This window comes from Glycine max, chromosome 10 (genome assembly GCF_000004515.6).
Source record: "Glycine max cultivar Williams 82 chromosome 10, Glycine_max_v4.0, whole genome shotgun sequence".
Classification (NCBI taxonomy): domain Eukaryota; kingdom Viridiplantae; phylum Streptophyta; class Magnoliopsida; order Fabales; family Fabaceae; genus Glycine; species Glycine max.
Genome location: NC_038246.2, coordinates 4,229,201 through 4,253,060, shown reverse-complemented (window position 1 = coordinate 4,253,060; position 23,860 = coordinate 4,229,201). Strand labels below are relative to the sequence as shown.

Here is a 23,860-nt window from a genome sequence, read left to right as displayed (position 1 = left end):
ACTCTAACGTTAACTTCTATTTTAACGGAAAGATCAAACAAACACTAAATAAAAACTCATCAACGACCTTAATAAAACTCTAGAGACACATGTCATATCAAGATATACATGTAGATTTAATTGCTTTCCCTTTACCGGCCATCCAAGGGTTATTTTCGTCGTATTATGATATTATTTTCTACCTACTACCAAATGAACATCAATTATGACCCCTCAACAAGCATAAAAAGTTTTGAGTTTTTTTTTTTTTAGAGGGTAAGTTTTTTGAGTTGAATAATTGTTCTGTGGATCAACTTAAATGATATTTCATGAGTAAATATGTTGTGATAATTAAGCCAAATTAAATTATATCTCATGATTATTTTTTTTCTTAATCTTTGATTCATTAGTGGAAAAGAACGCTAATTAATTTAAAGAAGCTTGTCAGAAAGCATGTCTAATTAATAATTATTTTTGTCAAATATTAAATTTAAATAGTATCCAAACAAATACTTGTGTCTCATAATTTGATTTAGATGATTAAATATGTTCTTAGAAAAAAGAAATGTTGAGTAATTTTTTTAAAAGATTGAGTAAATTTTATTAAACTTCAAGAAAATAGTATTTTGTCTTTGAAAATTTAGGTTAATTATATTTTTAGTCCCTGAAACTTAAAATAAATTTGTTTTTAGTCTCCTGGTCCTGTATAAAAAAAAATCATTTTAGTCCCTCGAGTTTTTTTTTTTTTTAATTTGAGAGACTATAATTTTTTTAAAAAAAAATTAAGCGATCAACATTTAATTCACCCCAAATTTCAGGTACTAAAAAATAATTAATTATGTTTATATTAGTTAACAAATTCTGGGCCAATCCTCTGGAAGAAAGTACAGTCTCCTCATTTCCATGGCCTGGATGTACCTGAAAAGTTCCCGTCTTCTGCAGTTAAATGTATTAATAATTCGAAAATGCTTTCAGCACAATGTTTTTTCACAACCAAGTACGTACAATTTCCATGCAATAAAGCTTTGCTGGCATGTCTAAGGTCACGGACACTTAAGATATCAAAGCTTAATACTCCTAACATAGTACTGTTAGGATAATTATACCATAATGATCAGAAATCACAAGCTAGTACATAAACATTATAATTAATGTCATCAAAAAAGCAAGCTGAAAAGTGAGCATAATTATTTGACTGAAGAGATGGATCCCATTAATGCAAATGACTCTTTATTGGTACAGTCTATATAGATCTTAGAGGAAGCCTGCAACAATCCAAGGATCACTGTTGAGACTGCAGTGTAGAAATGCAAAGAGATATCAGTAAGAAACCAATCACAATTCTTCTAAATCAATAGTAAATCAGTAAGAAATTCATAATATATTTGGTACCAGTAAACGTTTCTTGTATTTATCAGTAATTTCTTGAGGATCGTTTTTTGTCTGTGTATAAGCATCAATATTCTTCACCTCATCTAAAAGAAACATTTTCTTTCACAAATGAATTCTCTTTTGTAACTAGTATATGCGTAAATGTCAAGGAAATCTAGTGCAGTTGGTTGAGAAAGATGTGTGAATTATTGTAAATTTTCTTGATATTATCTTGATTTCCATGGGTTAAAAAAAGACTAGTGTGCCTGAAGGGTTAGTTACTTAGTTGGGCTTCTTATCAAAGGCACGAGATTGAGTGCCAAGTTCAAATGCAACAATCTGTCAACACTTGGCAAGTGGAGAGAATTTTGCTTATGACGTATTCTTCATATGAACAAAGCCTAATTTCCACAAACAATGGAAGACATTTTACACAAAACTGATTTTAGTGTACCTCAATCCATGTTGCAAGTTTAGGCCTTCCTTCTGTGATGTCACGTTTGAACAGCTCGGCAAAGACAACTTGATATCTTTCAACAAATGGAATATAGGCAATATCCACCTGATCCTCACAAGCGTTTACAAATTATATGAAAGAAAAAAGTTGTCATTGATATTATCAGATATTATACTAGTATTCTACATTTAGATCAAATCTGATACTTTATTTCATCATGTTGAAATTTTTGGGTTTTAGACAGTGTGAGGAAGAGACATTAAAAGATAATGAAATTCTGAATTGATGTTAACTAAGATGTATTACAACATATTAATTTGATGTATTCATAAATTTACAGCACTAACTCTTATTTATAATCATAATCCTAGTTAATTAGGAAAATATATAAATAATGATAAGATATGATAAGATATTTTCATATATTCCTACGCATTAGATGCATCACGACAAGCATTAGTAATCAGTCTGAAAGGCAGCAAATTAAATTTTAAAGGAAAACGAAAATCGAAGATCATTGAATTGATTTCAACTTACCAAACTGAATTGACCAAGCAAGAATGGGCCATCATCAAATTTACCAAGAGCATTCTCCAAGTATTCAAAAGAAGGACCTGATTTAAATTACCATTTTAATTTTCTTAAGGACCCGAAAAGAAAAATAAATACTTTCTTCTATTTTCAAACTCAAATTAATATGTGGCTTACTGGCTTACTGTACAGGATCCCCTTTCAATGAATAGTTCAGGTCTTTGTTGAATGTATCAACATGGGATATCAAGTGCTCACCAAACTCGTTCTTGGTAGGATCCTAAAATCATTTATACTTAACATCATTAGTTCATTCCAACTTTTGAAAAAGAGATGAGGGTCCATGACTATAAAAAAGAGAATGTGCAGTTCTTACACTGGGAACCAAAGGTGTCCCTTCAAAGTTGACATCTACATATTTGATCAAATCAAGAATTTCTCCCAATACCTTTGCCATTGTGCTCCAAGGATGGCACCTATATATATGTTTTAGCAGAAGCAAATAAGTTATCAACTGGCTGAATCAAAAACTCACTAAAATCGGCTTAGTGGGAGATTTGAACACTATGTATGAGATTTTAAATGTTGAAAATAAATTTGTATGTCCATGATTCAAGTCATCATGTAATCAATTCTAATTTTAATAATAAAGTATTATTTTATTTTTATTGTCATATTTCACTATTTGACCAAATGATCCATTTGATAATATCCTTGATTAAAATTAAAGACGTGTTATATAATAGAGATTATGATAATGAGAAACAAGTTTATTCTAATTTTAATATAAACCGTTCTTGATCATAAGATTATTGTAAATAAGATATCAATAATCTGGATAGATTAATATATATGTGATAGTATTTATTGGATAAATATTAATAAATTTTATTTATTAATTTGCATATATAGATGAGTCACATGTTGATGTGATCATTGAACTGACTCAATTGAAATTTTTTAATGGTTAAAATTTATCATAAAGTGCAATAGAAAATTCTCAAGAAGAGTTATAATAGCTTTCTTTGACATGAGATTATCATAGTAATTAGCAGGTTATTTGTTGTATTTTGATTCCAGACACCTAATACTTTAGAGCACTTGTTGAATGGATATTGGATATAATTAAATACATGTAGAATTATGATTAATCAAGAAGGAATCTATCAACTCTTGGTAATGAGTTTGAGCTCTATGAATAAAAATATATTCTGGCCAGAAAAATTAAATGAAAGAAGAAATGAGTTTCTTAAGTCATTATGAGTTAACTCAAAAGGGCTTGACAGTAATATCATGCTCTAGCGTTAACCCAGAGCTGTAAAGATGGAAGAAATTATTACACTACTCTTCTAATGGTTCTTGAAAGTGAAATGTTATTTCATGTTATCCGGACGTTAAGGAGTGTTGCTAGATGCCTACCTTGATTAGTATATTAATTTGATTAATATATTACTGACTTAGTATTGAACCTATGGGGTCACACACAAACGAGTGTTCTAATCTCTGTTAAAGAAATTATTTTAATATTTGATGATTAATTAAATTAGAGAATTTAATATGATCAAATGATTAATTGATTTCAAAAAGGTGGAATATTATTATATTTTTGCTAGCATTGAAAATATAAATAATATGAAAGATTTGGTGAAAGAAGAGAAACAAACATGTATGATTTTGTATTTGGAATTTGAGTTGAAAAGGTGGCTAAATACAAGTTTGACTTGGTCAATTATTATTTCAATTTTAATTGCTAAATGGTTAGCAATAAAAGGTAACAAGAAATAATATAGCTTAAAAAAGGATACTATCAATAATGATTTTGATTTGATCAGAAATTTGGTATCCTTAGCGTGCTATAAATAGAGCCTTAGGCTGCATGTTGAATGCAATCCCAAAAAATCACTTCTCTATGCTTATTTTTCCACTTGTTAAAGTTGTTGACGAATAGAGGTCAGTCTCGATGTGCATACACGTGGAATCTTCACACTATTGAAGATTTTTTATACTTCAAGAGCTCATCAATAGGTACACTTTTTAATATGTCATCTGTTTATAATATAATTTAAATATAAAATAGATCATTTTATTCTGTAATGTGTGTTTTTGAACACTTTTTTTTCTACACTAAATTCAAATCTCACTGTCGTCATTGTAAAAGAAAAAAATACTGTCTGAATCAAATTAGCTCTGTCAACGTATCGATCAAATTAGCAAAGTAGTCAACAATTTATTAACCTCAATTGCCAAGTTACTCACCTTATTTTCAGGGTAGACTTTCTCCTTATACCAAGCTGGCCTGTTTTGAAGATCAATAGGGACCAATTTCATCTTGTCTTGTAGCCCCTGTATTTTTAATTACCAATTCGAGAAATAACAATGACAGAAAGAAGATTATATAAGGGTAAATAGTCTATCTACCTATGTATAATCTATAGGGTTTTTCCACTATCATTCAATTACGTCATGTGATTACTTTAAAAGTCATTCTAACAATAATTTTTATTGGCTGACAATATTTTTCATGTTGATAGTGTAAAAATTAAACTCATAAAATTATAAGAAATCACAAGAAGAAAACACTTAGAACTTGGTAAATAAAAATTAAATAAAAGGGTAAATAGTCAAATTCACCCTGAAAGTGTGATGCGGTGACAAATTCATCTCGAAAAATGTAAAATACAAACTTAGTCCCTAAATGTGCAAAAATTGCGACTAATTAGTCTGACCATTAAGTTTATAAGATCATTTTATTATTGAATTGTAATGTTCAAAACCAATTTTGATAATAAGTTGTACTTTTCAATGACCAATTTGACATTAAACGATAAAGTTTAGGAACCAATTTATCATTAAATTGTGTGCAAAATAAATTATTCTACAAGGAGGACAGAATGAAGAGAAAACCTTGTAATTCCTAGTTATCCATACACATTGTACATAGGGACAAGAATAACCGATGTACGTATTAGCTATGTTAGAAGCCAATCATTAATGGTTAGAAAGTAGTAGATAGTTGGTTATGATTGTTAGTAGTTAGTTAGACTTGTAACTAACTTTCTTTATGTATAAAAGCTTGTACTAACATCTAAACTAGACAGAAGCAATAATTCATTGAAGTTGTTTTTTTATTCCAACTTCCTTTTCTTCTTTCCCACATAACTCTTTTGTACTTCTGCTCATTTTCTTCATGCTTCCATTCGATTTTATGAGTACAATCTAAGTAAATAGTAAAAAGATAAGGACATGGGCATATGAAAATTGAAGCAAAACCATAGAAAAGAAGGTGAACTTTGGAGTGTGAGAAGGAATTAACATGGTGGTGCCATAAAAAAGTGGTGGTGGGTTCGAGGTGGACGTTAATGGAGGAGGACGAACCGCTTGCATGCCATTATGTTAATTACAAAGAAAGAGCATTAGAGACGAGGATAGTGTTGAAAACTTGAAATTAAGAAGTAACAAAGTAGAATTTAGAAAATGAAGAATTTTTTATACAGAGTTGCCATTAACATTGTTCTTCAAAGAATCTGAAGGACTGGATGATGGACAAAATCAGAATGGTGTCCATGATCAAGCGAGTTTGGCTTAATTGTAAAGTTTCAAGCCAAAAGATAAGGTGAATGCATATTGGAAATTGAATTTTTATCACTAAGGTTTAGGTGGCTTTAATGCAAAGTGGAAGATTGTATTTTACTAAATGAACCTTAGTTGAATGGATGCATTGGAAGTTATTTTTGTTTCAACTTTCAAGAGAGTTTGTTTATTATAATTGGTGGCAATCTTCACTATAAATAGAGAAGAGAATTAGTGGAGAAACAACAACACATGAAGAGAGAGTGTGTGAGAAGAGAGATTGTGAACCAAAGTCACTTTGTTGAGAGAAAAGTGTATTTGTATGAGAGTGTTATCATTTCTTGAAACCATTGAGTGGGGTACTCGAATTTGTAGAGTGATACACTATTTGGGGAAGGTTACAATCTTGTAATTATTCTTGTGATGGTAAAATACTTTTTGAGACGGTTTCGTAGACGTATGCAAGAGGTGTCGAACCACGTTAAATTATCGTGTTTGTCATTATTTTTTATACGGTGTAATCTTTGTGTGTGTTCTCACGATCCTTTGTGGGAGTGAATAATTTTATTTGTGAGAGCATTCATGACCTAACAATGGTAAACAAAAATGAGGTGTATATAAACTTCAAAGTCATACAGGTGCCAAATGTAACATCACCATTTTTTTGAGGGGGCAAAATCAAAATCGCTAGAAGGAGGTCTTGAACCTCCAACCTAAGGTTAACACTCATACGTTCTAACCAATTGAGTTATTCCACTTGTGATATCACCTTGTATTTGATTATTTGAGAATTTGACATATTAATTTTTTAATTTCTAAAAAAAATTATTAAATTTTAATCTCTAATAATTACACACAAAAATACATGGTTTTAAGTTAATAAAAGATTTAAAAAAAATAAATGAAACAAAATTTTAAGGTATAAAATACAAAGATAATGATATTTTAGAGACTAGTAACTTATTTAAACAAAAATTTCATATTTATAGAATTAAATTGGTACAAAAGTTATTTTTCATAAATAAGTATTTGTAAGAAATATTAAAAAAAAATCAATTATTTTATCATTTTTTATACATTTTCAGAAAAAGTAAAATAAATCAATATTTTTATAATTAAATATATAAAAAATCATACATTAGACATTAGAGTGTGTAACTTCGGCTTTGTTGCCAAATATTTTACACACACCGCCACACGAAAGTAAAATTTATTATTGAAAAAAAAAGCTATCCAAAAAATTAAAAATATTTCATACAAAATGCTAATAATAATTTGTATTTAATGAATTCTTTTTAAGATACTTTTCTTAATTGTGTAAGAAAATTAATTGATACGACTAGGTATAAATTTGGAGAAAAAGTATTATACACTGATAGTGTAAAAAAATTTATATAATCATTCATTCATAACTCATCAAATATGATAAGTTTATTCAATGTTAAAATAATTTAAATATTAATTTATGATTAGATGACAGTCAAAAGTTATTTTACATTGTTAGTGCATAAATATTAAACTCATAAATTCATATAAAATGTGATACCAAAAATTTGCACTATAAATTATAAGTAATATTTAATATAATTATATATTTAAGACTTAAATTTGAGTTACTTATTAAGTTAAAATAATTTTAGATTGATTGATTCATATCTTAGATTGATTGATTCATGTACTTAATGGTAAATTCAAACATTCTATATGCATATTTGATATTTTGTTCTCCATACAAATCCATGCGAAAACCATGTCAAAATTTAAAATAGAAGCAAAACTAGCACTAATTTACTATTTTGTCTTAAAAATATTTAAAAAAAAATTATTATTCATTTAAAAAATTACAAAAAGACAATTGTTTTCTCACAAGTTTATCTTTTGATGCATACTTATTAGTCCCTATAGTCTTGGAATTTGAAATTTGAAAAATGACAAGTAAATCATTGAAATATGAAGCATTGTGTATTTAGTTCTACAAAATCTTTCACGCATTTACATAGTAGTAATATTAGTGAAGCACTGCTCTTCAGTTGTAATTAATCAATCAACGTGTTAGTGAAGTGATATATTATTAACCATGTATAACTTTCATGCAATAAACCTTTGTTGACAGACACTTGAGATATAACACAACTACACAAGTAGGATAAATTATAGGATAAATTACACCATATTGATCAGTGATCACAAACTGGTACATAAACATTATTATTACATCAAACAAAACAAGCTGAAAAATGAACATGATTATGACTTCAAACTATCCTACGACTCTAGCAGATAAACACAACTTCTATTTGACTGTAGATGCATCCCATCCATTGAATGAAAGGACGCTTTATTGGCTCAGTCTACATCTTAGAGGAAGCCTGCAGCAATACAACGTTTCACTGTTGAGACTGCAGAGTAGAAATGCAAAGGAAGTAGCAAAGAGATTATTAGTAAGAAACCAATCACAATCTTCAAAATCAATAGTTAAGGGATTCGTTAATATATTATTACCAGGAAACGTTTCTTGAAAAGATCAACGATTTCCTGAGGATCGACTCTTGTCTCGGTATAAGCATTTAGCTTATTCAACTCCTGTAAAAGAAACATTTTCATTTACAAATGAAGATCTCTTTTGTAACCAGCATATCTGAAGGGTTAGTAGTTAGGATTCCTATCAAAGGCATGACATTGAGGGCCAAGTTCAAATAAAACAATCTGTTAGAAATTTTGAAGCAAATGAAGAAATTTGCTTAAAGTTCATATTGATGATTCTTAAAATGTGAGTTTGAACCTAATTCAACCCCAAAAGTTAGCTCATGAGGTATGGATTACTTTTCTCAACACACCCCTCACACCCAGCACTATTGGACTCGGTGCATGATGACATGGTGGGCGACTCATTTAATCTGTAGATCTAGGATAGGCTCTGATACCATCTTAGAATTTGAGTTTGGACCTAACTCAATCCTAAAAGTTAACTCATAGAGTGAGGATTGTCTCCCAGTTATATATTATAACTTTTCTCAACAATGATTATGATGAATTTCATCATCATATAAATTAAGTGTCATTTCCATAAAAAGGGAAGAAATTTTACACAATTGATTTTAGTGTACCTCAAACCATGTTGCAAGTTTAGGCCTTCCTTCTGTGATGTCATGTTTGAACACCTCAGCAAAGACAATTTGGAATCTTTCAGCAAATGGAATATAGGCAATATCCACCTGATAATCACAATTGACAAGCATTTACAAATTGTATGAAAGAAAAACTATAGACATTGATATTATCAAATACTATACCAGTATACTACTTTTGAATCAAATCTTGACTACTTTAAAAATTTTGGGTTTTAGATAGATGAAGAGAATAAAACAAATACTACACTGATATTAACTAAGATTTATTACGACATATCAATATATTCGATAATTTGATATATTCATAGAACCTATAGTAGTAACCCTTATTTATACCAGTCATAATCCAGGATAATTAAGAAAAAACAAATCCTGATAAGTTAAAGAAATATGGTGTTGAATTCTAAGAAATAAAGAGGAAATGTGAAAACTAATCTTAGAGGATAATACTTGATATGATAAGGTATTTTCACATACTCTAATTTGTCAGATGCATCGCGACAAGCATTAGTATCAGCCTGAAAGGCAACGAATTTAAAAGGAAAACAAAATTTCTGAAGACCATTGAATTTTAACTTACCAAACTGAATTGACCAAGCAAGAATGGCCCATCATCAAATTTACCAAGAGCATTCTCCAAGTATTCAAAAGCGGGACCTGATTTAAATTACCATTTTAAGAACCATTATGCATTTGAAAAGAGAAAAAACTTTCCTCTATTTACAAACTTAAATATCTTGCTTACTGGCTTGCTGTACAGCATCCCCTTTCAATGAAACGAACAGGTCTCTGCTGAATGTATCAACATGGGATATCAATTGCTCTCCGAACTCTTTCTTGGCAGGATCCTAAAAAATTTTCAGCATAACATCATTAATTCACTCCAACAATTGAAAAGAGATGAGAGGCCATGAAGGGCAAAAAGATAATGTGCAGTCTTAGTTCTTACTCTGGGAAACAAAGGTGTCCCTTCAAAGTTTTCATCTACATATTTGATCAAATCAAGACTTTCTCCCAACACCTTGCCATTGTGCTCCAAGGATGGCACCTATATACATATTTTAGGGGAACAAAGTCACTTATCAACTGGCTGAATCAAATTATCTCAGTCAAGTCACATAGCAACAACCAATTCAGTGCATATTCGGATTGAAGTTGGGAGAGCTCAAAATTACTTTTACTTTGGAAGCAACAAGAATATTTTCCTTCTTCATTTGGTGGATTGGAATTCATAAACGTACTTTCCAAACTTTAATCCAAACATAGCCTTATTACCCTCTGTTGCCTAAGTTACTGACCTTATTTTCAGGGTAGACTTTCTCCTTATACCAAGCTGGCCTGTCTTGAAGGTTTATAGGGACCAAATTGATCTTGTCTTTTAGTCCCTGTAGTTTTTAATTAACATGATGAGAAATAACAGTGACAGAAAGAATAAATTAAAGAAAACACAACAAACAGACACTTAGGACTAACAATTAAAAAAAGGCAATAATAGAATATTTAACATCATAACTAAAAAGCAAGGCGAATAAAATAAAGCCATGGAAATTGGAATCGAATATATGAATAGATTATTCTAGAAAGAGGACAGAACGAAGAAACAACCTTGAAGTTCCGAGCGATCCATACACGTTGTGCATAGGGGCAAGAATAACTGATGTACAACCTAAATCAATAAATAGTAAAAAAAATAAGAACATGGTCATGTGAAAAGTTGAAACTTCCATGGAAAAAGGAGGTGAATTTTGGAGTGTGGAGAGGAATTAACCTGGTGGTGCCATCAAAAAGAGGAGGTGGGTCGGAGGTGGATGTTAATGGAGGAGGATGAACTGCTTGCACACCACTGTGTCAGTTACAAAGAGAGAGTGTTAGAGAAGATGAAAGTGTTGGAATAAAAAAGAAACAGAGACTGAGTAGAAAATGAAGATTTTTTTCATACAGAGATGCCATTAACGTTGTTCTTCACTGAATCTTTTTAAGGTTTGGATGGACAAAATCAGAATGGTGTCTAAGTTCAGATGAGTTTCGTGGCCCCTTTTATAGACCTCTAACCGCATGTCCCATCGTCAGCCATGACATAACTTACCATCTAAGAAAATCTTCTGAGAATTTGTTCCCAAAACTGATGAAAATATAGATTTAGTTTTTTTAATGTGCAGAAATTACAATAAACAGGTTTTAAATTAAATTTATTAGATTATTTTGTGATTTAATATTTAAATATTAATTTAATAATAAATTATATTTTTAGGATTAATTTGAGATTAAGTTATAAGTCATGAGATTAATTTGTTATTAAATTGTTTATAATATTAATTTATTACACTTTTTAAATATTTAATGATTAAATTAAAATTTTTCATATTTTATATATCATTTTATCATTATCTCATACTTTTAGGATAAATTTAAAAAAATTTCTCAATACTAAATTTCTTATTTAGAATTTAATATGTTTTGGTAGTACAAAAAAGTTTATAATTATTCATAGAAAAAATATATTGTTAAACATAAAAGTCATATATAGTGTATAACTTTGACTTTGTTGCCAAAAAATTATTATTGAAGAAACATAAAAGTTTTCGAAAAAATCATAAATATTTCATTTAAAAATACTAATTAGGTAGTATTTGATGCATTCTTTATAAGACACTTTTAACTCTCTTTTTTGTTGTTGAATAGAAACTGTTGAATTAGCTCATGGTATAAATTCATATTATTTGAATGTGATACCAAACGTTTGCATATATGTAGAACAAAATGTTTCACAAAACAACTCAAAAACTTAAATTACGTAGTTTCAAATTTCCAATCACAAAAGTCCTTTTAATGGTTAAATTTTAGAACAATAATTACTTTTTATTTAAATAAATTAATGTACTAAAAAAACAATTATTTTCTCACAAAATGATTTATTATGTGTTTGAGTTAAAGCAGGTTAATTGATATTTCAAAATAACTTTAAATTACTCAACAAAAAACCAAAAGAAAAAAACCCAACAGGGCCTAAACTTCAACCAAACACGATGCTTGGCACAAACCAATTAGAAAATGAAGAATTTTCGTACACAGTTGCGTGGACTTGGACAGGTATCTGAATCTGAATCTTAATCAAAATCCTGTCTACATTCAAGCAACTTAACCTTTTAGAGCAATTTTAAAGTAGTAGCTTAAAGGAACTATATCTTAGTCAATTACATTATTAAAATCGGTTAGTTTGTACTTTGCAGTTAGCTTAAAGTTAAGGAACTAGTATATCTTAGTCAATTACATTATTAAAGTGGGTTAATTTGAGGGTTAATGATCCTGAGAAATTTGTCTTGATAATTTTTTATAAGAACTCTTTAAATTAATTTTTTGGGTTCTGTTTCTCTCACAGGAATAAGAAAGATCACTAGTCAAAATGTCTCATTCACTACGTAATTTTGTACTGAATGCAAAAAATTATTAATTAAGTGGAAATCAGTTTTTTTTTATGAATAGTGGAAAGGAGTTAAAAGAATGCAATCCCATTATTTTTTTATAAAAAAATACAAATTGTTGATAAAATTAATGTCACAAATTAAATTAATTAAGAATTTTAATTCTTGTGAAGTGATTAAAGAGAGAAGTTCTACATTTAGAACTATTAAGTACTAATTAATAAGCAATAAGCAACAAAAAAAAAAGTAATCGTTGTTTGGAGTCGCTTATCAAGTTATTATCACCGATGAAAATGATCCTATAGTGTTGCATTTTCCATCATCACTCATCAGCGATGCCGATAGCTTTGCCTTTTGCTACTTTGAAAGAGAAGAAAATAAAATTTTGTTGGTAAATTTCCACTTGTTTACCAAACAAAACCAGATACTAGAATCTTCTATTAAAGAAAAATAAGAAACAAATACTTTTATTCATTAAAATAATGGCAACACATTTTTCAACCCATTATTTTTGTGTGAATTTCTGTAAATCCATAAAAATGAAAAGTTTTAAATAAATAAAAATATTTTAACTGACAATTTAGGACTTGTTTGTTCTATAATAAAATAAAATTAATGTTGGACCATTATGTGAAGTGAACATTACAACAGATACCATATTTTAGCATTGAACATCAACTTAAGCTATAGTACAGGCTACAAATTATTCCTCTATGGGCAATTGACACCAATGTATTAAACAAATCATTCTCACTACAGGGTTTTCAACATAAAAGAAGAAAACATGGGTTTTTTATTGTTTTGGGGAGGAGGGGGTGTGTAGGGGTAGAGAGGATGATGAAATTTAAGCTAATCATATAGAGCTCAATTCATGATGAGTTGGAATTGAGTTTCTAAGCTAATCAGACTTGTTAGCCAGACTTAATACCACTCCAATGGTAAGACTTGAGGCTACAAAAGCAAGAGATGCCTCCGTTGAGACATGGAATCCTGAAGGCATGAATGAGGAGATGTGAAAAATCAATTACAGCAATTTTTTTGTATAAATTGTTAAGTGGAGAGGCAATGTATACTCACCAAAATAGTCGAGGATCATCTTAACCCCAACAAATCCCAGAACGATAGCAATGGACGGCTAAACAAAACCGAAAAAATGGATATCAATAACGAGGGCGGAGGCACGAGTAAACAGCTTGTGCAAAGAAATTTAAAAGGAGAAGTTAGTTTGCAAGGCTCCTACGTAGTGAGGTCTGGGGAGGGTAGATGTACAGTCTTACTTCTCCAACTTATGCAAATCAATTATTCTTAAAAAAAAAATCAAGAGTAATTCTACTACCATAGCTAATGGAGGGTTACATGTTATTTTTTATCCTTAAATCCAAAGAGATTATAGGGACGCCCTTAGATGAAGTTTTAGTATAAAACACTTGAAGTTTATTACATAGAACATACTAATAGTCATAATTCAAACCAATTAACACATAAACCTTTGACAGAACAACCATAAATTTGAGATTCCAAATGATGAGTGTCGAATGGACCACCAGTAATTTGGTTTATGAAAAGGAATTAAACTAATAATGCTGCATTAAGATGTAGATGTGCAATCAAAATACAACTCCCACTTCAGCTGTATAAAAAAGTATTTAGTGTCCTACAAATGCATTGCTCCATCTGGGGTCAATACTCAACGGTTTTTTTGCTAAAGTGAACATTAAGCTGAAATTAATACTAATAGATGTTAATGTCAAGTGTCAACTGTTACTGGCTTTGGCTATTTTGTTTAGGAAATTAAGGTTTCAATTTGGGATTATTTATCGTTAATTGTTATTTAGAATTTCATTCTGTTTTGAATTATCTTCTTAGGGTGTTGGGACTACAAATAAACCATTAATGTAAGCACTTGAACTTATGCATAACTCTTGGTTCCTGTCCTACATCACTAAGTCATTCCTTTATTACCAAAATGAAAATTGTCAAAATGCAGTGAGATCCTACATTGACAAAGGAACAGAAGCCACACATGTCTTTCTAAAGTTTATGTTTCCCAGTCAGACCAAAATTCTGCTTCTGACAAAAAGAGCATTAGTTTTTTTTCTACCACTATTTAGGATAAACTGATAAAGTGGCAAGCTTTGAACCAAAACCTTTGACAGAACAACAATTTTGAAGGGATATCAGAATCATAGTTCAAGTCCCAAAAGTAATACGCATTGTTATGTTAAAGGATAGACGTGTAAACAACAGAAAATTATGCAACAACCAAGGTATATCAAAACAAACCAAGTCAACATTTACCTGTAAGTACTTCAACTCTGACATACCCTCAGAAATTATTAAGAAAAGTGACCTTAAACCTACATTTGACAAATAACAGATGGTTAAATACAAATAAATTTATGAGGAAAAGCATCAATAATTGTTTGACAGATACACATCTGATCTGAGATTATGACACGAATGAACACAACTGCGTCTCCACCTCCACAAGGCAGCAAAGTAGAGAAATAAAGTTACAAAATAACCACTTCTGTGCAACGAATTCTCTGTTATAAAATTATTTATTTCAATACGTTCCACAAGCAAATAGATGAACTACCCTCGAAACCAGAATTGTAGTTGGTAAGCTTTCCAGGCATCAATCAAGTACACTTAAGGAACACAAATCCCAATTCCAAAACATTATAGAAAACAAGTTCAGATATACACAAGGGGAACAGAAGCAAGTTAACTAACCCAAAATGGCAAAAAGATTAGACGTAAAGACTACAAATGGATCCCGTGTTACACCAAAAACTGCAGGTATTGAGTCAACCTATAAAAAAAAATTGAGTCAATAATACAATGTCAAATTAACTAGAAATTCCACATGAAATGGATGGATGAGAAACCTACCGCAAATGCAATGTCACTGAGCTCGATAACAGCTACAGTAAGAAGCAAAGGGGTGGCCTGCCCAAAATGTTTGATCCCTGTTAGAAATCAAGTTGAAATTAATTTTAATTCATAAAAAAGATCTTTTTTATTGAAAATGAAAGAATAATGATAATCTAATAAAAAGTTCAATGCATTCATGCTGGGAAAAGATAACTGATCAAAATAAAGACAATAAGGAAGTAATTTTAATCCATGCAGACACTCGTCAACAGCTTACCTTCCACACCCCATCCAGATTTGTTATGAATCGATTTCCATCATAATACGCTGCAATAATTTTGTCAGAAGTAAGATTTTGGACGATAAGATAACAACACAGTACATCTTGAATCAGCGCAAAAACAATGGCATGCGAAGTGAAATGCATATGCCAACATATATTTTGCCCCTGCCTGCAGTCACCCATCATAGCATTAGCATATGTGGAGCCATGTATCTACGCCTGTGTCTATCTATTTATGCTAATCAAACATTTCAAAAAGGAACATTGGATCAACCCAATATAAAAATATTCCAGCTTATACCAGAACAAAGATGCAATAGGATATGTCTATATCCACAATTCTATGACAGAAAACTGTGAAGTCAAAATTATTCTTTGCATGTACCAAACAACATGAATTGCACTTATATGGACACACACACAGGTAATTCCATAAGAAATGGAAACACTGAAGTTTCCTAAACCATCAATCAAGTAAGCTTTGATTCAGCCATTTCTACTTAAGCATTCATTTGAAATTTAACAAATTCAGATTAAGTTTTCTACCAATTCTTGTGATTGTATCAGAAAGTAAGAATCAAAATTCAATTTCAGAATACCCAAGAAATCAACAGCAAATCTTCAACTAGGAAAAGAGAAATAAATAGTCATGCTTAGAGAATATTACTTGTTACAGGGATAAATTTCTGACATGTCTTCACCACAAAGTTATCAGATAAGTCAGACTCATCTTCTTCACTGGCAAATAGCTATTCATAAAACAATAAACATGCTGTAATTAAAACCAGTCCATAGAACTGTGAATACCACAACAAGAAGTATGAACCTCCTAATATGTTGTTAGGGAGATAAAACCATTCAGGTGTTTCCATCTAAAATTTTAATCTTTTAGATGATTCATTGTTGATATCATATATAAGCCTCTTTGACTAGGTAGTCAAGAGTTTGATCCTCGTGACTATCATTCCTTCATAATTAAACTGAATTTCAATGGTAATAAAATGGGCATATTCATTATCCTGCTTTGAGCACAAATTAGCATGATGACGATGTTAAGTATATAAATATCCATGTGGTTCCACCTAATATGTTAAGCTTTTAACTAAGGATCTTGTTTCCTTGACAAACATGAACATGGGTGGTGTTGTATCAACCAATATGAGGAATGTAAATATTGGAAATTGTGAATCTTCACCTTAAATGATGAGAAGAGTAAAATTGCAGCCAAGAGAAGGTTGACTGCCTCAAATCTCTAAACATCATCATAATAAACAAGATGATCAGTAAAAAAGTATAAAACTTACCAGAAAAAAAGTAAAATACGGAAAGAAATATATCTTCATTATGAAACACACCTGCAGGGTGGCTGTTCCAATAAGTATTAATGTCAGGCGAAATACAACTGCACCAGCAATACCATAGGAAAGCACACGATTCTGTAAGTTCAATAAGTAAATGAAAACTTTGTTAAAACATTATTAACAAGTTCAGAATAGATACATTGTTAAAACATAAAGTAGAAATTGCTCAGTTTACGCATGACAAGTTTTATACATCACCTGATATGCAACTGGCACTTTGAAGTAATTGAATATTAGAACAAAGACAAAGAGATTATCTACAGAAAGACTTTGCTCCAATATATACCTAAGAAGTACATAAAAGTCAAAGGTCAACATCACAGTCAGTACAAAGCTCAAGAAAGTCGAAACCAAAGCAGAGAGAACTATGATGGTGTGCCATCATAGTTCAAACTATAAAGTATTCGTGAATCCCAAAATAAACGTCCAATACGCTATAATTTCAACCACGTGGTGTTTGATCAATCTCTAGGAGATATACTATTCTAAGGCCATATATAGAGGAGCAGCAAAGGCAGAACAGAGAGAGAGAGAGAGAGATGATGGCATATGTAACACTCTAAAAGTAAGCTAAAAGAAACTTTGCACAATATCAACTTTGACTCATCCAGAACATTAATTATTCCAGCACTGTAAAATTGGACCTACTTTCTAGTTGATAACGAAATTAAGTTATTCGGCATACCCAGCAAAGAATTCGGATGCCTTGTCAAAACCCTCCTTAAAACCCAAACCAACACCAAATGCCACTGCAGTGCACACCTATAAGAAACCATAACCAAAAACCAATGTAATTCTAAATTCCAAACAACCAAAGAAAATGTAAAAGCCTAGTTAGCAGAGATATACTCACCCATAATGCTACAGTTCTAACGGAGGAACTGTAATCTTCATTTCCCAGAGATTCCTGAGTGGGAGATTTCTCAACTTTGCCTATGTCATCATTTTGTTGAGCACTAATCCTCTTTACTTCTGCACATTGAATTGAGAGAGAGATTATATATATAATACAAGAAAGAAGGGAAGGGGAAAGAGGTCACGGGTTCGAATCACAAATTAAGATTTTGAACAAGGTGGGTACAAGAGGAAGTAAAAAAAAAAAAAAAAGCAAAAAATTTGGTTGTTTTGAAAGATGGGGTATTCACCTGAGGCATAATTGTGGTGGCCAATTCGTCTGGAGCACAGAAGTGGGAAGCGGTGAGGAGGACGATAATGGTACACTGCCACACACACAAAGAAAACCCTTTTACATTTATTAGTGACATGTTTGGGTTGAAGAGAGAGAGAGAAGGAACAGAAGGTACCTGAGCAAAAGGAAGAGATGGGGTGGTGAAGTGCAGAGCATCTGAAAGGAGGAGTGTGAATGTGCTCCAAGTTGAATGGAATTCGGACGCCGTTGTGGACAACAGAGGCCAATCCCATAACTCTTGGTGGGAACAACACAAGTTGCCAATCAAACAAGAATGAAATCAAACTCTGTTCTGGTGCTCTTCTCGCACCGCTTTGTTTCGACCAGAATTATAAAAGGATAAGTTGTTGTTGTCAGGCTCTCACTCAATCCCATAGGAATCCGTAACTCTTTGTTAGCTTTTACCGCACTCCTGGATAAGGGACGGATTCTGGATTCAGATCTCATATCATCTTTAATGTATTTTTAGGATTGAAAATTTCTTAATTTTTTTTTTATATTTTTTTTCTTATAGATCTCATTTTAATATCTTATATGATTATTTATAAGTTTTACATTATTTTACTTTTAGATATTTTATTTAAATACTTGTTAAATTAAATTTAATTAATTACTCTTTCATTTTTTTCAACCATTATTATTATGTACTTGTCTTCACTTTCATTGCTTCTTTTTTTTTTCTCCTCCCTCTCTTCAGCCTCTTCTTTCTTCCTTCCTTCTCTCCTCCTCTCCCCTTCGCGGCCTCCCCTTTCTCCCTCCTCCAACCTCCATGGCTCTTTGTGGCGTCTAGGTAAGTTCATTTTTTTTTCTTGTGCAGGTTAAGATTTAAAAATATGATTCACAATTATAATCATAATTATTTATTAAAAATTCAAAATAATGCAATTAAATAATTTTTGAGTAATGAAAAAAGAAGGAAAAGTAGCATGATCAACTTGCAACAGAGACTGCATGAAGATAAAAAAAAAAAAAAAAAACATCACAGCACACATTACAATAGCAGAAAACAGAATAGTAAATATTTTTTAAAAATTATTATTTATTAAAAGTTAGATATTTAAAAATTTACAAAAGAAAGAAAAACATTCAACCCTACTTTTAATAAATTTTGGATTCGTCCTTTTATATTATGAGAATGGATGGAAGTGTGAGAGAATTGAAACAAAAATATATTTTGGAATTTTAAATTAGGTCAAATCACAATAAATGACAAAAAGATTTTTGTTTCTTTGACTTTATTAATTAGTTTACTTAACTATTTTTTTTTAAATTATATTATTCATTTTTTATAATTTATTTAATTGTCTAAACAAAAGTATTGACCACGAATTATATACCATAATCACTTTTCTTAATTTATATAAAAAAGCTAATACATGTCATGTAGAAATCAGCTTAAAAAAATATTGTTATATATACCATTTAAACTTGTCCTATATATTCTACTAACTTGTACTTGTACTTGTTCGTTACTCACTCTAATCTTTTCTGGTATGTGTGGTTTTGTCTTCACAACGGCAATGTCTAGTATCACCAGCGAAGCCATGGATCATTCCCTTGAAGAGCCTAACCCTTCACAGCTTTCTGATGCTGAGAAGAAGATTCTCTGGGCCAAGTGCTTCAGCATTCCTCTGTACTTATCCGAGCAAGAGAACCACAATCTATGAAGCACGGGCACACCAGTTCCTTGTCATGTCCGGTGTCCTACACGCGTCCGTGTTAGTGTCCGACACCGACACGACACTTGTACTACATTTTATATGTTGGATATTATTGGTGTCCACGTGTCCGTGTCGATACTTCATAGACCACAATACCCGACTCCTAAGGTCTTATTCTCTAAGTACCTAATTATAAGACATATATATTATTATTGCCTTCACCATATATATATCTCCTTCGAACACGCAATAAAAACAGTTATATTATTTTACTTACAACTTATTTCCAACAATGTGCTATCTACAAATTCTCAATGGCTCTTCGCTTTATTACCAACTGTACTTGTACATTTATGGTTCTATTTTTATGGACAAATTAATTTACACGCTTAATGGGTTGATGACTTGATTTTTTTCACCTTATATATCCGTCATTGTTGCAGGTTTGGCACTCCATCGAAGTCATTGTCATCAGATGCATCAAAATCAGACGAGCTAAAGAGAAAGGCTAGCTAGAGCTGAGAGGTTTTTTCAATTTCTTTTGGAACCCAGTTTAATTAATTTACTGTGGTCGTGAGTCAGCCTTACTGAACCTTGTTTTCATGGATTGATTTAATTAATTAATTTCCTGTGTTTAATTAATTTTTAATCAAAGTCACGATGGATTTAATTAATTCAGAGGCTTAAATGATTTCCATGGTAAATTAGCCAAATTTAGGGCAAATCTTTATTATATGTCAAACTCTAGTTTGAGTTTAGTTAAGAAGTAAGTCAATTTTATAGCTTATAAAATAATAAGAGCATCAAGATCTCATGTTAGCTCTCATAATTTTCATTGTATTTGGACATTTGTTCTTCAAACTATCCTAAATGAAATTATGAGTTTCTTTGTTTAAAAAAAATATATTTCCTGTGTTCATGGATTTAACGCATTCATGATGGATTTATCTAAGATTTGAATTATCGTGTTTTCATCCAGTGATACCAATTAATGAATGCGTGAAGGATTGAATATGTGAAATCCATTTCCTTATATGATTCAAGTGAACCAGCCGGTTCATGCCCGTTTGTTATAGTTTTTCATAAAAAATAATTTTTTTATAAAAACAGTCATCACTTTTAAGGTTTTGTGTGTGTTTGTTTCAACATTTTAAAATAATTAGAAAATGAAAAGGATCTAAAGTTTTATTAAAACCAGGAGCTATTTTAAATAGTTTTTTGCTAAAACAATGTTTTTTTTATATAAAAAAGTGATTTTTATGATTGTAAATAATTATAAATTAGTTTTTACCTTTTTTATAAAAAATCTCTAAAAAACTATTCCATTATTTGAGATTAGAATTTTTTTTTAATGTGTAACGAAAGGCGTTAGTTACTCTGTTTGGTCTATAAAAGTGTATGTTACTTTCAATTTGATTCCTGACTGTTAATAAATTAAATAAGAAAACTTCTAAAAATGCAATTGCATTTTAATGATACCATGTAGGAATCTATCTAAAACAAGGACAATGTGAAAGACGAAAGTTATTTTCAGAGAGTTTTTTTTTAAATTTATTAACCTTTAAGGACCAAATTGAAGGTGACTTACATTAATAAGATATTTTGCCTAATTTTTCTCTCTTAATACTGTCATCGCCTTGTTGTTGTCATCATTAACATAATTTTTTATTTAATTCAAATTAATTTGTAAAATTTATATTAAAAATGTCAGATGTATTTTCATATAATATACGTAAATCGGTAAACATATATATAAGAAATTTAGCTTGATAAAAAAGTTCTCAAATTCAATGTAGTATTTAATGCTATCAATGTAGTATTTACATTGATGGTATTAATATATATATAATACTTATATAGTATAGAACAATTTTTTTATTAAATTGAGTTTTTAAAAATAAAAATAGCTTATAAGACATGTTTTACAAAGAGAATATTTAAATACGTGTGAGCGTGCGTGCATGTTGATGAGAGAGAGAAAGGTAAATATTAGTTGAAAAAGAAATATTAATTTTAAGTCTATTAATATAATATTTATACAAATATATTATTATAAGCAGAATTGAAAAATATATAAATAAATAAGACTTGAGAAAAAATATTTATGTAAAAAATCATAACAACTTTGTATAAATTAATAATAAAAAATTATTTTGAATAGTCAAATAAATAATTATGTAAAAAATTATTTTTTTATAAATTAATAAAATTTTCATTCAAAACTAAATAAAATTGTATTTTCAATAGTCAAATAAACTATATTTGAATTTTTTTTATTTTGTAAAAGTATATTTTTATTAATGAGGATGGTAAATACACATATTTTATGATTTGGTGCTTCAAAAGAATATTGCAATTGGCATAGAGTTCATAACTTGCTAACTTGGAGTATAGAGTTAGGGTTATTTGGTCCAGCTTTTCTTTCACATATAAGTTACTTTAAGTTAAAGTTAATTAAAAAAAAAAAAGCAAGAAGAGCTTTAAAATTTAGCTCAATTTGTTTGGTAAATTTCATTATTTTTACTTTAAAATCTACTTAAAGTTGTTTGGTAAAATATTTTTACAAAATTTTTTATTTTATTTTAAATTAATATATATATATATATATATATATATATATATATATATATATATATATTAATTTATAATAGTATAGTGGTCAGATAAATCAATTTATAATATAAAAATCAAAAAAATTGGAAAAATTAATGAATAAAAATTATTTTGCATAGTCAAATAAACACTTACCATTCTAATTAATAAATATTATTTTTAAAATAAAAAAAATTAATAAAAGTTTAACTAAAAAGTAAATAAAAGATTATTTTGAATAGTCAAATGAACTATATTTGAGTTTTTTAATTTATAAATATCAATATTTATTAACTAGGATGGTAAGATGATGTAGGGCAGAGTTAACCATCTGCGCAAAATAAATTGTTTTTGACAAACGAATAAACCTTTTCATATAAAAATGACCTTCTAAGCCAAACACATTTTCTAAATGCGGGTTGTGAGATTTTTGTCAAATTCTATCGTCTAAGGATCAAAACGGCAATTTTTTTTTCTTTTTTATCACAATTTTAGGGGTACTACTGTAATTTTCTTAATGTAAGGACATTTTGTTATTTTATCATTTCTCGTCTTAGGCTGTTGTATTAGAGTTTTTCTATTTATATGTCCTAAGTCTCCTTTTAAGAATGAATGCATTATTGACTCTTATTAGGGTGTTTGTAGGTTAGTTTTTTAGTCAAATTTAAGATTCTAACTCAATCAAATTTGATTGATTTGATTTGGTTCGGTTTTCATAATTTTATTTTTGAAGCCTAACTCACCTCATCCACAAATGATTTGTTCGAGTCAATGGATTAGTCATTTAAATTTGATTTTTTTTCTTATAACTACTATTTTATATCATGATTCATCCAAATATATACTACAATTAACACAATATCACAATATTATCAAATGTCAGAAAGTAGTAAAATTGATTCATTTAATATCATCACCATAATATTCTAAAATGAATTAATACAAATTAAAACAAAATATTCTTCAACTAGATTTACTATAATAGTCTAAATTACAACCATTTTCTACAAATTAATTTCTTGCAATAAGTTTTGTTGTAACCAGATTTTCTTAAACAAATTAACAAAATATGATTCATTAATATTATAAACATGACTTAAAAAATAAATATGAAAAAAGTAAAACAAGCAACAATGTACTTGAAAGTAATAACTTAAAAGTTTCAATACTAGTAGTCTCAATACTTGTGATTCTAACACTTGGAGTCTCAATATTAACATTATTTAAAGTCAAACCAAACAATTCTAAAAAATTTGATCAGTTTTGACTGAATCTATAAGTTTAAACTCGTGACTCAGCCCGTACATGAACGATTTTGATTGGTTTGATTCGATTTTAACGCAAATACATAAATGACCCAACTCAAAGTGTTCGAATCAATTTAAGTCAATTCGGATTTACAAATAACCCGTACATGTAAACACCACCCTTATTTT

The 23,860-nt window shown here is 29.7% G+C and overlaps 2 protein-coding genes and 1 pseudogene across 5 annotated transcripts; all 3 read right to left on the bottom strand.

The window, feature by feature from the left end:
- Positions 1 to 1,047: 1,047 nt before the first annotated feature.
- Positions 1,048 to 5,722, bottom strand: LOC100805389 (glutathione S-transferase L3; annotated as a pseudogene).
- Positions 5,723 to 7,960: 2,238 nt separating this feature from the next.
- On the bottom strand, positions 7,961 to 11,128 carry GSTL2 (glutathione S-transferase L2). 2 transcript variants are annotated; one of them, NM_001317586.2, is made up of 10 exons: positions 10,979 to 11,049; positions 10,808 to 10,882; positions 10,645 to 10,705; positions 10,338 to 10,424; positions 9,989 to 10,087; positions 9,785 to 9,887; positions 9,620 to 9,696; positions 9,016 to 9,123; positions 8,411 to 8,491; positions 7,961 to 8,307 (listed from the first exon to the last, which is right to left on the bottom strand). In NM_001317586.2, the coding sequence occupies exons 1-10, from the start codon at positions 10,987 to 10,989 to the stop codon at positions 8,296 to 8,298; spliced, it is 714 nt and encodes a 237-aa protein (NP_001304515.1). In that variant the 5' UTR covers positions 10,990 to 11,049; the 3' UTR covers positions 7,961 to 8,295. The 2 variants fall into 2 exon arrangements, with proteins under 2 accessions (NP_001304515.1, XP_006588742.1); XM_006588679.3 differs by having other exon boundaries at positions 8,034 to 8,277; positions 10,979 to 11,128.
- Positions 11,129 to 13,164: 2,036 nt separating this feature from the next.
- LOC100804852 (thylakoid membrane protein TERC, chloroplastic) lies at positions 13,165 to 18,669 on the bottom strand. Of its 3 annotated transcripts, none has more exons than XM_006588677.4 (14): positions 18,287 to 18,669; positions 18,128 to 18,225; positions 17,836 to 17,954; positions 17,668 to 17,744; positions 17,181 to 17,268; positions 16,977 to 17,057; positions 16,817 to 16,873; positions 16,289 to 16,370; positions 15,616 to 15,665; positions 15,357 to 15,413; positions 15,198 to 15,276; positions 14,760 to 14,818; positions 13,539 to 13,596; positions 13,165 to 13,451 (listed from the first exon to the last, which is right to left on the bottom strand). In XM_006588677.4, the coding sequence occupies exons 1-14, from the start codon at positions 18,325 to 18,327 to the stop codon at positions 13,360 to 13,362; spliced, it is 1,038 nt and encodes a 345-aa protein (XP_006588740.1). In that variant the 5' UTR covers positions 18,328 to 18,669; the 3' UTR covers positions 13,165 to 13,359. The 3 variants fall into 3 exon arrangements, with proteins under 3 accessions (XP_006588740.1, XP_003536974.1, XP_006588741.1); XM_003536926.5 differs by having other exon boundaries at positions 18,128 to 18,202; positions 18,287 to 18,660; XM_006588678.4 differs by lacking the exon at positions 16,817 to 16,873 and having other exon boundaries at positions 18,128 to 18,202; positions 18,287 to 18,664.
- Positions 18,670 to 23,860: the final 5,191 nt, after the last annotated feature.

What these genes read in the sequence shown, in the direction of transcription:
- GSTL2 (XM_006588679.3), bottom strand. An exon ending in CTTTTTGATGGCACCACCAG is followed by an intron (nt 10,706 to 10,807) that starts GTTAATTCCTCT and finishes TTATTGATTTAG; the next exon opens with GTTGTACATCAGTTATTCTT. An exon ending in AACTTGCAACATGGTTTGAG is followed by an intron (nt 8,492 to 9,015) that starts GTACACTAAAAT and finishes TTTCTTTTACAG; the next exon opens with GAGTTGAATAAGCTAAATGC.
- LOC100804852 (XM_003536926.5), bottom strand. Translation starts at nt 18,404, where the DNA reads ATGGGATTGGCCTCTGTTGTCCACAACGGCGTCCGAATTCCATTCAAC. An exon ending in ATCTGGATGGGGTGTGGAAG is followed by an intron (nt 15,414 to 15,615) that starts GTAAGCTGTTGA and finishes CATTTTGGGCAG; the next exon opens with GCCACCCCTTTGCTTCTTAC. An exon ending in GATGATCCTCGACTATTTTG is followed by an intron (nt 13,452 to 13,538) that starts GTGAGTATACAT and finishes TCATGCCTTCAG; the next exon opens with GATTCCATGTCTCAACGGAG.